The sequence below is a fragment of the Rattus norvegicus genome, chromosome 1, assembly GCF_021556685.1.
Source record: "Rattus norvegicus strain SHRSP/BbbUtx chromosome 1, alternate assembly SHRSP_T2T, whole genome shotgun sequence".
NCBI lineage: Eukaryota > Metazoa > Chordata > Mammalia > Rodentia > Muridae > Rattus > Rattus norvegicus.
The window spans coordinates 105057231-105073403 of NC_141534.1; the positions used below are offsets into that span (position 1 = coordinate 105057231).

A 16173-nucleotide genomic window follows, 5' to 3' on the forward strand; every position below is an offset into this window, starting at 1 on the left:
CCTCAGCAGACTTCACTCTTTGGAATGCCCTTTTCCCTACTTCTGTGCAACGCCCCCTCCACCCAGCGGCCCGCCCTGGATCCCGCCTCTCCCCCTGAATTCCGTTTTTTATTGGCTTTCTCTGAGTTTTGCGGCGGTTGATTGGTCGGTGTTGCGGCGCGCAGGCGCAGAGACAGATATGGGGGCGGACTGTGCGGCTGTCTGAATTAAGCGCAACCCGATCCGGCCAGAGACTGCTGCGTGAAGATGGCGGAGCTGCGCGCGCTCGTGGCTGTCAAGAGGGTCATCGACTTCGCCGTGAAGGTGACTTTCCCCACCCCCACTAGGTCCCAGCACCCTGAGACCGCAGCTATGAACGCCCAAGATCAGGAGCGTACCCCACATAAGAGAGCCTTTCAAATGTCAATTTCTATTGCCCTTTGACCCGACGTCAGTCATACCTGGAACAAAATTCAAGGGCTGTGCGTTTTTGACAATCAGATCCTTCTGAGGTCACGACCCTCTTTCCCTCTCTCTCAGTCCCTTGATTACTGTGGTCTGGAGGAGTATTAGTCCCAATTTAACACGTGGAGAAACTGAGGCACAAAGAAGTCACTTCGCAAGAGAGAAGCAGAATAGAGACTTCTATGTGGGGCTGCGATTCCATCCATCTTTACCTTCCAGGCTGCATTGTCTGCCTTCCAAGTACAGCTACATGGGGAGCCATCTGGTTCCATGGGACTCAGAAACTGCCTCCCCCATATAGTCATGGGATGCTTGAAATTTTTTTTATCTAGAAAGAAAAGGAGAGCTGTGCTTGCTGGAGAAGCAAGTTCAAAGGAGCCAGTTTGACCAAGAAGGCAGCCGAGTGTCAGGCATTTCACTGTCCATGAGCTGTTTGAGGGCAGCACCACCCCCACCCTATCCCCCAGGACCTGGTTTCTCCCCCAGTGAGAAGCTGCTATCGCCAGCATTGAATCAGACTGGGTTCCCAGGCCAGTCTCAGTGCTTGGCCTAACCTGAACTGAAAAAGATGGTGGCAAGTCATGTTTGTGTGTCTCCACTGTCCTGAGATCTCCTTCTGGGTTCTTGAAATTTCCTAGCATACGGAGGATACACCCAAGAGACCTCAGGGATTTGTAAAAACTGACTATAACATTTATTTTAATACCTCCATCCACACACCCCAACTGAGGAATGAGATAGGAGACAGGAGACAGGAGACAGACTCGGAGATTGAAGTGGGTACAAAGCACCAGCAGACATGATTCCTGTACAGAGATTGATCTCTTTGTACATCTTCTGTACTCTTAGAAACAGAGGCTTGAGGAGGCCCTGTTACTTGCCAGATGCCCACCCCCCCTTCCCTGCACCCCCAGCTGGGTAAACAGCAAGTGTCAGGAGTACAGGCAAGTCTGGCTGTTTGCCTGTTTGCTAGAGAAAAAGCAGCTTGGCTTGAGGTTGTTTCTAACAGCCTATGACAGAGATGGTGCTGCCAGACTCATTGAGATACATGTGGGTTCCTGGGAAACTCAACCACCATTTATGTATGTATGTATGTATGTATGTATGTATGTATGTATGTATTTATTTATGTGTGCTGGTGGGAATCAAACCCATGACCTTCTAAATGGTCGGCCAGGCCAGTACACTGAGCCATAGCTCCAGTCTTTTTTCCATTTTATTTTTAAAATTATTATTATTATCATTATCATTATCATCATTATTATGTGCATTGGTGTTTTGCTTGCATGCATGCATGCATGTCTGAAGGTGTCAAATACCCTGGAGCTAGGGTTTACAGACAGTTGTGAGATACCATGTCCAAAGCCCAGGTCCTCTGGAAGTGTTCTCACCCACTGAGCCATCTCTCCAGTCCCCAGTGTTAATTATGCCTGTGTGTGTGGATATGCACATAGAAGTGTAGGTGCCCGTGAAAGCTGGAATAGAGCATCAGAGCCCCTAAAGCCACAGTTAGAGGTGATCCTGAGCTGCCTGATGGGCGTGTTGGGGATTGAACCTGGGTACTTTGAAAGAGTGCCTAGTGTTCTTAACTACTGAGCTATCTCTCCAGCCCCTAGAGACAGTCGTAGTTGGTCCAGGTTGGCCTGGAATTCATTGTGAGGTCGAGGATGGCCTTGAACTCCTGGTCCTCCTGCCTCTACTTCCTGAGTGATGGGATTACAAGTGTGTACTATCACTCCTGGGTCTCTACAACTTATTCTGAGGTGTTTAATTGCCCAGGCTGGCCTCAGACGCTTTCATCCTCAACCTCTCAACTGGCTTTGATGCTGGGCCTGCAACACCACACCCAGCACCCTCAGCACCTAGAATGAGCTCTAATCCCAGCACCTCCTAGTGCAAAGCCTGCCCATGGTCATCTAGGCTGTGTTCCAGTGTGAGCCAAGAGTTTAAAGGCAAACACAGCGTGGTGTCAACCACCCCCCACCCCATTTCCTTGGAGTCAGTGGCACTTCCCTCCCATACTATGCAGGGTTTCCTCCTTCACATCCAGTGTCTGATGACACCCTCCTTCAGAAGGGCAGTGAGTCAGACCTGCCTAGCCTGACTCTAGATACCGCCTTTTCTCCTCTAACACCCAATGTCAGAACTGATGGACTCTCCGTTCTCAGCCCCAAACCTAATGCACCATTGTTTCCTTTCCAGCCCCAGGCCCTACCCCATTAGCCCCCGTCTCACCTGTGACCTAGCTCCAGTCTCCCCCTGAGATCTTGGCCTCTCCCCTCCCCCTGAGATCTTGGCCTCTCCCCTCCCCCTGAGATCTTGGGCTCTCCCCTTCCCCTGAGATCTTGGCCTCTCCCCTCCCCCTGAGATCTTGGCCTCTCCCCTCCCCCTGAGATCTTGGGCTCTCCCCTCTCCCTGAGATCTTGGGCTCTCCCCTCCCCCTGAGATCTTGGGCTTAACCTCCCCCTGAGATCTTAGGCTCTCCCCTTCCCCTGAGATCTTGGGCTCAGCCTCCCCCTGAGATCTTGGGCTCTCCCCTCCCCCTGAGATCTTGGGCTCTCCCCTTCCCCTGAGATCTTGGGCTCAGCCTCCCCCTGAGATCTTGGGCTCTCCCCTCCCCCTGAGATCTTGGGCTCAACCTCCCCCTGAGATCTTGGGCTCTCCCCTCCACCACTTTCTCATCCAACCTTGGGAACTTCCTACACACAGGGCTGACCTTGTCTTGGCTCCCCATCACTCTCCATACAAAGTCCCACCTCCTCAGGCTGGCTCTGGGGACCCTTGGCTATTTGGGGACCCTCCTGGAACCTTCTCTTCCTCTTTCCGCTTCCAGACCTCCAGCCTGTATTCTGTGTCAGCTGATTCTTTTGCTGTGATGTCCTTTCTGCTGTACCCTCTACCATCTCTCTCCTGTTTGGACAATTGTGACCAACTGATTATGTCAACATCGAATGAACCTCCTCTCTCCTGAAGGCCCCCAGTCTTGTCCTACCAGCCCTTTCCATAGTACATTGTGGTCCTCTCGTTTACCCCAGTGTGCCACCTGCACCCCCATTTCCAGACTGGCAGCTCCTTGCAGCCTGAACCGTATCTCACTCAACTCAGCATTCCTGGTATCACCCAGTCCCTCATGGTGTTGGTTCTAAGATCACCTTTTCTGAGGCCTTCTGTGATCCTTTGTTGCAGATCATGGTGCTCAGAGGTCCTACCCTTCCAACCCCCATCCTCCTACCATGTAACCAGCATCACTTTTTAAATCGGCATTCCGGAGTTTGAGATCTTGTCGGGGAAACAGTGTCTGATGTGTTCACAGTGGAAACAGTCTCAGGCTGCAGGCATACCATCAGAATGGTTCGTCCCAGTGATAAAATAGCCCTTAAAATTATTTTTGCTTTATATGCATAAATGTTTGCCTGTAAATATGTTATGCGCGGTATTTGCACGCACTGCTCTTGAAGGCCAGGAGAAGGCATCTGATCGCCTGGAACTGAAGTTACAGATGGTTGTGAGTCACCATGTGAATGCTGGGAACTGAACCCCAGTTTGGTGCAAGTGGAGCCAGTGCTCTTAACCTCTGGGCCTCATTCTCTTCCTCTTGGCAGTATTGCTTATGTGGCAGTACCTACTTTGTGAGGGTTAATTAATTTTTGTTATTTATTTATTTACTTATTTATTTATTTAAGATCATGGACATGCCACAGCACTACTGTGGAGACCAGAAGCCAACTCAAGGGAGTGGGCTCTCAGAGATCAAGTTCAGGTTATCAGGCTTGGCAGCAAACACCCTTAATCTATCAAACCATCTCAGCGGCTCGAAAGTGTAGCCCAGACTGATTTGGAACCCTTCATCCTCCTATCTGTGCCTCTTCGCCATAGCCTACTGGCAAGTGCCACCACAGTTGATTGTTGGATTTAGGAAGTCACTAGAACGGTGCCTGGTGTGCACTGAGTGCTGTTAATGATTTGGGTGGGTGGTGGAAGTCTCTTTAGCAACTTCCTTAAAATATAACCGGTGCTTGCCCAAGCAGGGAGAAAGAAAGTGTTAATAGGTATTCAGCAACTCCGTGAGGTGCTTGTTTCTGGCCAGGAACACATTTTCCATGAGGGTTAGCCCTCTGAGTTAACCAGGAAAGGCTGGAGGACAATCTGAGGCCCAGAAAAGAATCTCCCGACCAAGGAAGCATGTGTCCACCTGTGCAGTGGCCACCCCACCCCTTTAGTGCTTAAGGAAACACTGGCTCCCATACCTTTCCTTCACTGCCCTCGTTTTCACCCCCCCCAGCCCCAGACCCTAGTGTTACCAGCAGGAGACCTTCTTTATTTGCTCAGTGCTCTGACCCCACAGTAGCCAGGCTGTCACTGGTGCGTGCTGCCAGTGTGTGATCTCCCATCAGGCCTCGCTGCTCTGCTTGTTCTGTGCCCTACAGGTGCCCTTTCCCATCAAGCTCTGCTAAGAGTGTGGCACAGACCCAAAGGGAAGTCCATGCACTGTGTCAAGGGTCCAGGAAACTGCATTTAAAAACCTCTCTTTAAAAAAAAAATTAGTGTGTGTGTGTGTGTGTGTGTGTGTGTGTGTGTGTACAAGCAAGCACATGGGCCGAGGTCAGAGGACAAATTGAAGGAATCAGTCCTCTACTCTCAACATGTAGATCGTGGGGATCAAAGTCAGGGTATTAGGAGGCACCTTTATCCACTGGGCCTCTGTTTCCTTTATGTTTGTCTTTAGTTGTTTTTGTTTTGTTTTGTTTGAGTCAAGAGTTTTAAGTGTCCTACACTGGCCTTGAACTTGCTCTCCCGCCTCCAACTCCCAAATACTGGGATTATAGGTGTGCACCCCCACATTCTACTAATAGAAACCGCCCAGCACCATAATCCCATCCACCCAGGGAGCCTCCTCATGAACACCAAACGTCCAAGCCCATCCTGAGCTACCATGAATCCAAAGCCATACTGAGCAACATACTGAGACCCTGTGTCAAAATTAAACAGGGGAGCACATTGCTGCTGGTGATGTAGTTCCGTGAACCAACAGGCTCTGGGTTCAATCTCTTAAAGGGATTAAGAGATAGTTTGTGTTGGCTACAGCAGAGAGGCAGGTGCACTGAGATGAGGGAAGCTTTTCTATAGGCCCAAGATATGCTACGCGGAGGCATTCTTAGCCTTTGGGTTGATGGAAGCTAGTGGTCTGCTGAGGTAATAGATTCTAAATGCCTTTATCTGTTAAGCACGGATGTTAGTTCGGGCACAAAGGAGGGCCAAGACTAGACTAGAACTAACCCAAGGTAAGGTAATTAACCTCTGGACCTATATTACAGTCTCTTCACAGTTCTGATATTCTAGGCACAACCTTCAGACACAGCTGATTTTCAGGAGTTTCCTTCAAAAACCAAACCCCTCCCCCTCTTGGAAGTAGTGGCAATAGACACACTTGCTAACTCCATAGAGCCTCCTGCTTCCAAGACAGTCTTCAGTTAGACCCCGTCCCTGGGCCTCAGGTGCTTCAATGGGGCGATAACAGCGGCCGAGCTCCCTGGCTTACAGGACAGACTACAAGAAGCCAGGCTGTTAAAGCGAGTTAGATCCTGGGGCAGAGCCGCCTGCATAAACTGAACGAAGCCTAAGATGCTGGACAGAGCTCTGCCCTGCACCTAAAATACAAGCAAGGGAGAGCTGGAGCCGCCACTCAGGGGTGGGGTGCTTGCTGGCATGCTGGGCTGAAACCTCACCCCTGCCACAGAGAAAACTAAGACACCGCTGCAGACCTGCCAACCATTGTTTCCTGACTTAACCCCCAGCAAGCAGCTGGAAAAGGTCTGTCAGTCCCACTCAGCAGGTGACCTAGTAGATTCCTAGGCCCTTTTTTCCTAGGGTAGCCGAAGTGAGGTCAGCCCTGGGCCTCCCTCCAGTCACCAGCACAGGCCTTTGCTGCGGAGGGAGTGGCCTCTCTGTCTTAAAGAGGAAATTTCACGTAGTGCTTTTTTGTTTGCTTTGCAGTAGGGTCTGACTCATGTCACCATGCTTGGTTTACCTAATGCTGAGGGTGGAACCCAGCGCTTCATGCATGCCGGGAGGCGACCTCCTCAGCCCTGCCTGGATTTTATTTTATTTTATTTTTTAAGGCAAAGGTTTTTGTTTGCATGTTCTGCGCTGGTGTGTCTAAGGGCACGGGCAGATGCCCTGGGGCTTTAGTTGTGACCTTGTAAGACAGTTCTTGCTGGCTTGTGGACAAGTATCTGCTGCCCAGCTAGCGATATGCATGCAGGACAGTTCAAAACCATATCTGTTATCTACTACACTCATGACAGTCACAACTCTAAGGCTAGCCTGGGCCACAGAGCAAGTTCAAGGCCAGTAGGGGCAAATTTGTAAGTCGCTACCTCAAAGTAAAAAGAGATACTGCCATGTAGCTAACTGGCAGAATGTCTGTCTAAAATTCACAAACTTCTGCTAGAATCCCCAGTGAGAACCTGGGAGCGTGGCAAGCCCTGTCTCACGTGCCTTTGGAAGGCCGTTGGTGCCTGTCACAGTCACAATAGTTCAGTACTGCTGGCCTCTCTACCGTGAAGCCACTGCGCTCTACTCTGGTCACACTGGCTTCCTCTGACTCTCCCCCCCCCCCCCCAGCTTCTTTCTACTTCAGGGTCTTAGCACCTCCTACCGACCTCGCTGGAATACCATTCCTCACACTTTACCTGGTCAGCCTCGGTCCTTGTTCAGATCTTAGCCTAGGGGCCACTATCCAATTGAGCTCTTCTCTAACAGCTTTCTCAGGCCCCTGTTACCTTTCCTCCGAACTCTAGAAACTCCTAGAAACCATCGGTAGTAACTTGGGGGCTGCAGGACTGTGTCACTGTCAGCCAGGCACTGTTCGTATGGGAGAGGATGAGAGCTGGTCTCTGAGGCTAGAATAACGCATGATGTTCAGTACAGTGGCTCAGAGCAGGACTCCTACATGGCAACCTTCCATTCATGGTGGGTGGCAGTATCGTCTCCATCTACTTCTTCAGGGCACTGGGAACAAGGTGCATCTAATGACACACACCTGAAATCCTAGCGTCAGAGGGAAGTGGAGTTGTCCATCGGTCTCCACATGCATACCATGGCACACGAAGGCACACACGAGCACACAACGATAATATTTAAAGTAGTTTTTAATTTTATCTGTCTGTGTACATGTGAGTACAGAACATGTAGAGACCAGAAGAGGGTGTCAGATCCCCCTGGAGTTGGAGGTACAGGCACTTGTGGAACTCCGGTCCTCTGGAAGAACAGCAAGTCTAAAGAACACACAAATGTAATAAGCCAGTTCTTCCCTGGGCCTCTGAAGGGAGCACTGTGCCCACATCCTGAGTTCAGGTCCATGCAAGTAAACATGACTGTTTTGGGCTGATCTCACTACTTGGCCAGCCATCAAGCTTCTGAACTTCCCACCTCAGCCACCGTAGTGTTAGGTTACAGATGTGTGCAACCACACTTGGCTGTTGGATGCACTTCTTTGGAGGTATCCTGGTAGGTATTATTCACTGGGACTGAAGCATATAAAACGTACACACACACACACACACACACACACACACACACACACACCCCAAGAGTAGACACAGTGTCCAAACAACCGTGTCAAGTGTCCCTGCTGCTTAGTAAAATCTGAATGAGAAATGAGAGGGTGGCCTGGCATCATGTGTGAGTTCTGGAACCCATGACCCTAATACAAGAACGCCTTGGCTCTTTGTGGACCTCTGCTGACCTAGGTGTGTAAGGGTCAGCACTACAGCCCTGGCCTTAACCTCCTCCCTGATCCTGTGCCTTCCCTGTGTGCTACACAGATTCGGGTAAAGCCTGACAAGTCTGGAGTGGTGACTGATGGTGTGAAGCACTCCATGAACCCCTTCTGTGAGATTGCAGTGGAAGAGGCTGTGCGACTAAAGGAGAAGAAGCTGGTGAAGGAGATCATTGCTGTCAGCTGTGGCCCCCCACAGTGCCAGGTGCTCAGGGACCCTGAGTGAGTGAAAAGTCTGTGTGACTCCCACAACTCCTAGGTCTGAGGGAGGAGGATTGAAAGCCTGAACCCTGGGTCTGAAGGAAAAGGCTGAGTGGACACATGAGTCTGAGGGAGGAGGCTGAGTGGACACATGAGTCTGAGGGAGGAGGCTGAGTGGACACATGAGTCTGAGGGAGGAGGCTGAGTGGACACATGAGTCTGTGGGAGGAGGCTGAGCATCCCCCAGTCTGAGAGAGGAGGCTGAGCCTGAACCTACCTCAGTCTGAGGGAGGAAGGCTGCAGCCTGTATCCTGGGTCTGAGGGAGGAGGACTGGGGCCTCGACCTATGTCACCGGCATGATGTATGTATAGTAACTGCTCTGCCCTCTTCAGGAGACCATCCGAACTGCTCTGGCCATGGGCGCAGACAGAGGCATCCACGTGGAAGTGCCAGGGGCAGAGGCAGAAAACTTAGGCCCCCTGCAGGTGGCCCGGGTCCTGGCCAAGTTGGCTGAAAAGGAGAAGGTGGACCTTTTGTTCCTGGGCAAGCAGGTTGGTGTGCCAGACCTTCTGTTACCCACCCCTCACCCTGCTTAGGATGGGGGTGAGACCACACTGCAGCAGGCTCAGGCCCAGCAATTTACACAACCAGGTCAAGTAGCAGAGGACCCTGCCATCTCCACTGACAGAGCGTGAGCCGGCAACACAGGCATCCAACAGTCTGTGCTGTGGGCTCATGTGGGTGAGATGGGCCTGGCCCAAGCCAGGCATAGTGTAGGGGCAGTAACAGGCTAAGAGCATGCTGCAGCATCTGGCTTGATAACTGTGTTATCAAGGGGGGGGGGGGGGACTGGGAACAACCAAAGAACATGTCTGTGTGTCTGAGGGGCAGAGACGCCAGGGAAAGGTAGGAATTCAGGAGACAGGCCTTGAAACTTACTTGAGCGTGTTTGTCATAGGCAGTAGTGAGTCACAGCTGGTCTGTGAGCAGGAGAGGGGCAGGATCTCCTCTGGGGCCAGGACAAATGGCCTGCAGTTTGTAGAAGTGGACCAAGTTGATGACAGGGCCACATCAGGGCTCACAGAGGCTGTCTTGCTGCTGGTTGGCTCACCGCTCCCCTCTGGAGATCCAGGGACATTCACCTTCCTGTGGGAGCTGCCTCCAGCCTTCTTCTCACAAAGATAAGCTTTGTGGTATCACAGGAGATGGCAGAAGAAGGGGGTGTAGGAAGAGTCACAGGCAGAAAGGAGACAGAGGAAGGACAAGACAGGAGGAGATCAATGGGGCATAGAGGCTGAGTACAGGAGGCTAAGGAGATGGCTGGGGGCGGGGGGTGTCCTAGGGACGGGGGAAGGGCCCCAGGAAACCAGGCCAGCCCTGAGAGAGGATGTGGGTGCAGGACATGGGAATCCTGCCAGCACTGTAGAATCAGATAACAGAACACATTGCCAGTAGCCAGAGAGTCAGTCATGGGAGAATTCCCTAAACTGAGGCCAAGTGCTGAACCCAAGAACAAACCAAAGAGACAGGTCCTGGTAGGGTTGGGGTCCAGGTGTCCCTGGAACCAGCTGTTGGTAGCCTGGCATTTAGCAGCTCCAGGAACAGCAGGGCTTCCTCTTCAAGTTTCAGCTGGAGTCCTGGGCCCATCCCAGAACCTATCAGTGGAGTGAGGAGGGGAGAGTGGATAGAATGTCCATACTGGCTTTGCTTTTGTTCCTCTGGGTTTCTGCTGGGTCTGGCACCTGTCCTGGCTGCCTTGGAAGTTAGGTGAATGAGTGACTGTACAGAGGTCAAAAGGGACACCAGGCTGCTTATTTTCTTGGTCCCGGGGAGGAAATCATGCCAGACCAATAATCTATAGCCCCAGGCAACATTTGCATTGCCAATGAGGTTTTATTGGTACACCCATAAATGTTCATTTACATATCGCCTGTCACTTGAAAGCTATGTGACTTGCTGGAACAGCTTAGAAAGGCTAAATAAATTACTTCCAGTCTTGCCTGCTGAGAACTGTCATGGATAAGAAGTCTAAGTGGGCTGGCATAAGTCCAGCCACCATCATAAACTCCTCTCTATCCCTCCCTCTCTCTTCCTGCTAGGCTATTGATGATGACTGTAACCAGACAGGTCAGATGACAGCCGGACTTCTGGACTGGCCGCAGGTGAGGCTGGGGTAAGGAGCACCTGACCTCATCCTCCAAGCTCGGCTGCTCTCTGGGGCCTTTGCACCCGCTGTCTTCACTTCCCGGGGTGCTGTTCCCACAACTTGCTTCTTGGCTTCCTCAAGGCTGTGTGCTTCAGGTCTCTGCTCAAAGGGACTGGATCAAACATTGTTCTGAAGAGACTTAAACATTGGCCAGTTACTAGACTATCAAGGTTTTTGCAACAGCTTTACTGAGAAATCAGGAGCCTACAGTGAGCTATGCACATTTAAAGTGTATGGTTTGCAATGAGAGACCTTGCCTCAGAAAGTAAGGTGGAGAGAAAGATGGCTCAGTGGATAAAGGGGCCACCAGGCCTGATCTGAGTTTGATCCCCTGGACCCCCATGGTGAGAGCAAACTAACTCCCCCAAGTTACACACACACACACACACACACACACACACACACACACACACACACACACTAAATAAAATAAGTATAAAATTTAAAAATAAGACGGACCATGATTGAGGAAGGCATTGCTGTTGTCCAGCGGATCCCAAATGCGCCTGTCTGCTCGCACATGTATACAAACACAGAGTTCAAAGTCTGACACATTTGACACAGGGCTGACCTATGGAATCATCACCGGAGTCATGATAGTGCACCTCAGTTGTTTAGGTTATGGTGAGATGGCTCAGCAGGTAAAGGCACTTGCTACCAAGTCTGACCACCTGAGTTCTGTTGTTGTAAAAATATAAAAGAAAAAAAAAAAAACACAGTCTTTTTACCCGCTCTAGGTCTGGCACAGCAGTGCCCCAAGATATCCGCTAGATATCTTGCCAGAAGCGTACATCCCAACTCCATGTGACGGAGTTGGCCGCCGCCACACACTCTCTTACAGTTAAATCTGCACATGACAGAACACATGACACAGTAACCTTTGATCTAATTGATAAGATATAATGGCCCACCTAAACGTACAAAGCCTGGTGCACATCCATCCCTGAAGAACATTCATAACAACCTGTAAAGGTACAGTGTGGGATCTTAATGTCAGCGTCCATGTTGTCCCGCAGCTACTCTGCCATCTCCTACTCTCCTACTCCCTCAAACTTTTCTCCCACCCATCCTTCCTTCTCGTCCAATGACAGGCCTTGTTCTATCCTGTACTGCCCTCACCTGTATTTTACAAATTAAATTGGGAGAAGGTTCTGATGAAGTCACCTGAGTCCTGAGTATGTGACTAGGCAGCCTTTCTTGGGGCAGCAGAATTAGCATCAAAATACAGATAACTCCAGGGCAAACGGCAACAGGGTTGATCTCAGAGATGACTGTTGACTCCTCCTCCCTCCTCTACCTCTTGAGTGCTGTGGTGACAGGCATATACCCGTAGCCCCCGTTTGTGTGGTGCTAGGGATGGAACCCAAGGCTTTGAACATACAAGGCAAGCATTGTACCAACTGAACTACATCTTCGGTCTTCAAGGTCCTGATTCCACAGCGGAATTGAAAACTTGGTTCAGGGTTAGAGAATGAATGTTGAGGGCTGGAAAGATGACTTGTCAGTTAAGAGCACTGGCTGCACTGACAGAGGTCAGAACGTGGTTCCTTCCCAGTGTCCATATCAGGCAGCTGCCTGAGACTCCAGATCCAAGGGGTCCAATACCCTGTTCTGGGCCATGTGGGCTCTGTACTTACTATAAGCGCACATATACAAATCATGTTAGGAAAACAATAAATGTAGCTAGTGTTAGAGTAGCAGAGGGACCACAGGCTGAAACAGTATACAACAAAAAGCAGACTCGTGGAAGTGACATGTCTAGTGTGGTCTAGCCTTTCTCTCACTATCTCTGAAAGTTTTTTTTTTTTTATTTACACATATGTGTGTGCTTGTGTGCATTTGTGAGGGCGACCTTGGAGGCCAGAAGGCAGCATTGGATTCCCTAGAGCTGGACTTGCAGATGGGTGTGAGCCATTATGTGGGTGCTGGAATTGAACTCAGGTCTTCTGGAAAAGTAGTAGGTGCTCTTAACCACTGAGCCATTTCTCTAGTTTCTAGATTTATTTTATTGTTAATTATGTATATGTGTGGGGTGGGAGGGGAAACACTGGGGTGGGAGGGGTTATGCGCACATGTGTGCAGGTACCTACAGAGGCCAGAAATGGACATCAGAGCCCTGAAGCTGGAGTACAAGGCACTGACATGGATGCTGGGAACCAACCAGGACCTCTGCGAGAGCAGCCAAGTGCTTTCAACCTCCAAGCCACCTTTCTAGCCCCATGCCACATTTGAATGAAGTGAAGATGAGCTCCTACTCTACCCCCAGGGTTTGCAGTGCTGTGGGGGACCCTGAGTTTACATATCACAGGACTCTCGTCACTTGCTTTAGTCTCCTCAGTTCACTTCTCTGCTGCCTATGCTCAGCAGTGGAGCCCAAAGCCTGCTCAGTGCCTGTTTGAATTCACTTTCCTCCGATGCTGTCTCCTCCAGGGTACATTCGCCTCTCAGGTGACACTGGAGGGGGACAAGGTAAAAGTGGAACGGGAAATTGACGGGGGTCTGGAGACGATTCGCCTGAAACTGCCAGCTGTGGTGACTGCTGACTTAAGACTCAATGAGCCTCGCTATGCCACACTGCCCAACATCATGGTGAGTGGTTGGCGACAAGCCACCGGGACCTACTTTGGGCCTCTTCAGTGATTGGATGACACAAGACAAGGGCACAAGGGATATAGATCCAAAGGGAAGGGTCACCTCTACCAGTGGCAAAAGTTAATGGGCTAGTGTAGCAAGAGGAGGACCCATCGGGGTTACAAGTGGTAGGAAGTCTCTACATACAGCAGAAGGGTTTCTTCCTGACATCCTAGCCAGTGGGAGTCCACTAGATAATTCTGGGTAAATAGCAAGACTTCATCTAGTCTTGGCACATGGTCATTTTTGTGAGTTAGAAGTCATTGTTTAGAACATCTTGGAGGGAGCTAAGGTCTCTTGGTCACCAAGAAGTTGATTCCAAATCCTCACAGCGAGCAAGGTGAGTTCTTTCAGTCAGCTTGACCAAGATGTGTGGTTAGTGGGTCACCTTGGCCAGTATGGAAGGTTAAGTGTGCCACCGTGGCTAGTAGGAAGGTTCAATGGGTCAAGCCAGCCAATGGGGAAGCTTCAGTAGATCAGCTTAGCCAATGGGAAGATTCAGTGGATCAAGCCAGCCAATGGGGAAGATTCAGTAGATCAGCTTAGCCAGTGGGAAGATTCAGTGGATCAAGCCAGCCAATGGGGAAGATTCAGTAGGTCAGCTCAGCTGCAGTCTGTGGAGTCGTCATAGCCAAAAGGACATCTGTTTGTCCTGGACTCTGTGAGGAGCTTAGGTTGGGTCACCGAGGGAGATCTTCTGCAGTAGCAGAGCCTCCTAGGGCATCCTAGCCTGAAGGGACAGACTGCATCAGGTTTAGCTATGAGAAATCACACTCCCGGCCTGCGGAGAAGTCCTGAGAGATTCTGGCAACAGGCATGGCTTCAAACACGAACCACTCACCAGGAGGAGGTTGGGTCAGGCAAGGGCTTTGCAGCTCCCTGAGCCACTGATTGCTGTGTGCAGAAAGCCAAGAAGAAGAAGATTGAAGTGATCAAGGCTGGAGACCTGGGTGTGGACCTGACCTCCAAGGTCTCCGTGATCAGTGTGGAGGAGCCCCCTCAGCGCTTAGCAGGAGTAAAGGTAGAGACCACGGAAGACCTGGTGGCCAAGCTGAAGGAGGTGGGGAGGATCTGAGACCCTCCCTGATATGCCACAATAAAACTGTGCCTTTCCAAGACACTGCCTCTCTTTCCTCATTCTTTGGACAACTTGCTTGATTCATTCATCAAATGTCTACCTAAATCCCCCCATGTGACAGGCCCAGTGCAGGGTGAGGCTGGGCCTTTGAGTCACATCCCAGCCATTGACTTCACAGTAAAGGAATGGATGCTGGCAGAAGCAACTGTAGTACAGGCTGAGGAGGGCTGGGTGGGGAGAACCCTCCCAGGAAGATGGAGTCAGATGAGTGCTGGAGGAATATCAGGGAGACAGGGGCTCATGGCTGCGGAGGGTTTGCTAAAGTCTCCGAGCGAGCTGATCCCCACTGAGACTGGCACCCCACAAAGCCTGAGGCTAGAGGCTTGTGTCTGTTCAGGGATGAGTAGACCAATAAGATACTAAAAACTCGTGGGCTGGGGATGTCGTTCAGTGGCAGAGCACTTGCCTAGCGTGCAGGAGACCTGTATTCCCCCGGCAACAGAAGACTCAGACTCCGAGTCAACCATGGTGGCTTTTGACTGAAATCCCAATGCTTGGGATGCCAAGATAGGAGGAGCACCGTGAACTTGGAGCCAGTGTGGGCCTCGTTAGTGCAAAAACAAAAGCATGCAAAAAAAAATGTTCTCAGATGAGGTGAAGAGGCCAGAGCCCTACAGTCAGACACACAGACGAGGTCTTCACGGTCATCCTTATAAAGCTGCCCCTGGCTGACCAGAGCACATGGGGATGGCTTGATGTTATAATTAAGGTGACAGGTTCCACGACTGACTTCTAGAGTTCAAATCCCACCTGGCTGGTTTCTGACTCCAGGGCTCTGAGGCAGATGTTCTTAGAGCCAAAGTTCCAGCTCATCAGGTTGGATTAGAGTAACAATAGTTATAAATCCAGGTTGCCTGTTGTGGCATGATCAGTCACCCTGATGTTTCATGGCTTAAAACAGCACTAGGCTTAGTTTGCTCATAAATCTGTAATTTGGACATGTGCAGCAGCCATCTTTTGTTTGTGGAAACCACCAAGCTGCCAGAGCCCTCCTCAAAGCTTTTTTTTTTGTTGTTGTTGTTGTTGTTGTTGTTGTTGTTGTTAAAGATGATATTATTTGTATTGTAACTATGTGTAGATGTAGAGGGAGGGTGTGCGTGTATGGCTTCAGGTGCCTCTAGAAACCAGAGGTAAAGGAGCCACTGGAGTTAGAGTCAGGTGGCTGTGAACCACAGGTGCTGGGAAGAGAACTCTCACAGAGCCTCCAGCAAGAACAGGAAGTAACCACTCGGCTTGAGCCTTCTCTCCAACCCTAGAGTAGCTTTGATTGACTGACTGATTGACTGATTGATCTGAAGTTTGTAGGCATGATGGTTTTCAGGCATTATCCCAGAACTGGGAGCAAGAGGCAGAGGCAGGCAGATCTCTGTGAGTTCAAGACCAGCATAGTCTACATATCAAGTTTCATAAACAGAACTACATAGTGAGACCCTGACTCCAATATGACTCCATCCTATCTTCATATCCTGCTTTTTTTTTAAATTATTTTTGTAACCCGCTAATTCTATCCGGTCCTGCCTGCTGTAATGTGGGCTGATTTTGTTGACTGGCCCCTGTGCGAATGGATAACCACAGCCACTGAGCTCTGGAGTGCAGTCATCTTGTCACGTCCAGAAGATAGCATTTCCCAACATGTCCTTCCTCCTCCAGCTGTGACATTCTTTCTACCTCTTCTTCTGTGATGTTCAGGGGGGAGGGGGAATGGCGCCGATGTCCCATTTAGGGCTGAGTGCTCAAAAACCACTTCATCCCAGCACTTTAACCAATTCTGA

The 16173-nt window shown here is 50.4% G+C and overlaps 1 protein-coding gene across 1 annotated transcript; it reads left to right on the plus strand.

Annotated features, from left to right (window-relative positions):
- Positions 1–216: 216 nt before the first annotated feature.
- Etfb (electron transfer flavoprotein subunit beta) lies at positions 217–14381 on the plus strand. Its single transcript, NM_001004220.1, has 6 exons — positions 217–303; positions 8271–8429; positions 8819–8977; positions 10526–10588; positions 13063–13221; positions 14168–14381. The coding sequence occupies exons 1-6, from the start codon at positions 247–249 to the stop codon at positions 14336–14338; spliced, it is 768 nt and encodes a 255-aa protein (NP_001004220.1). The 5' UTR covers positions 217–246; the 3' UTR covers positions 14339–14381.
- The last annotated feature ends 1792 nt before the right edge of the window (positions 14382–16173 follow it).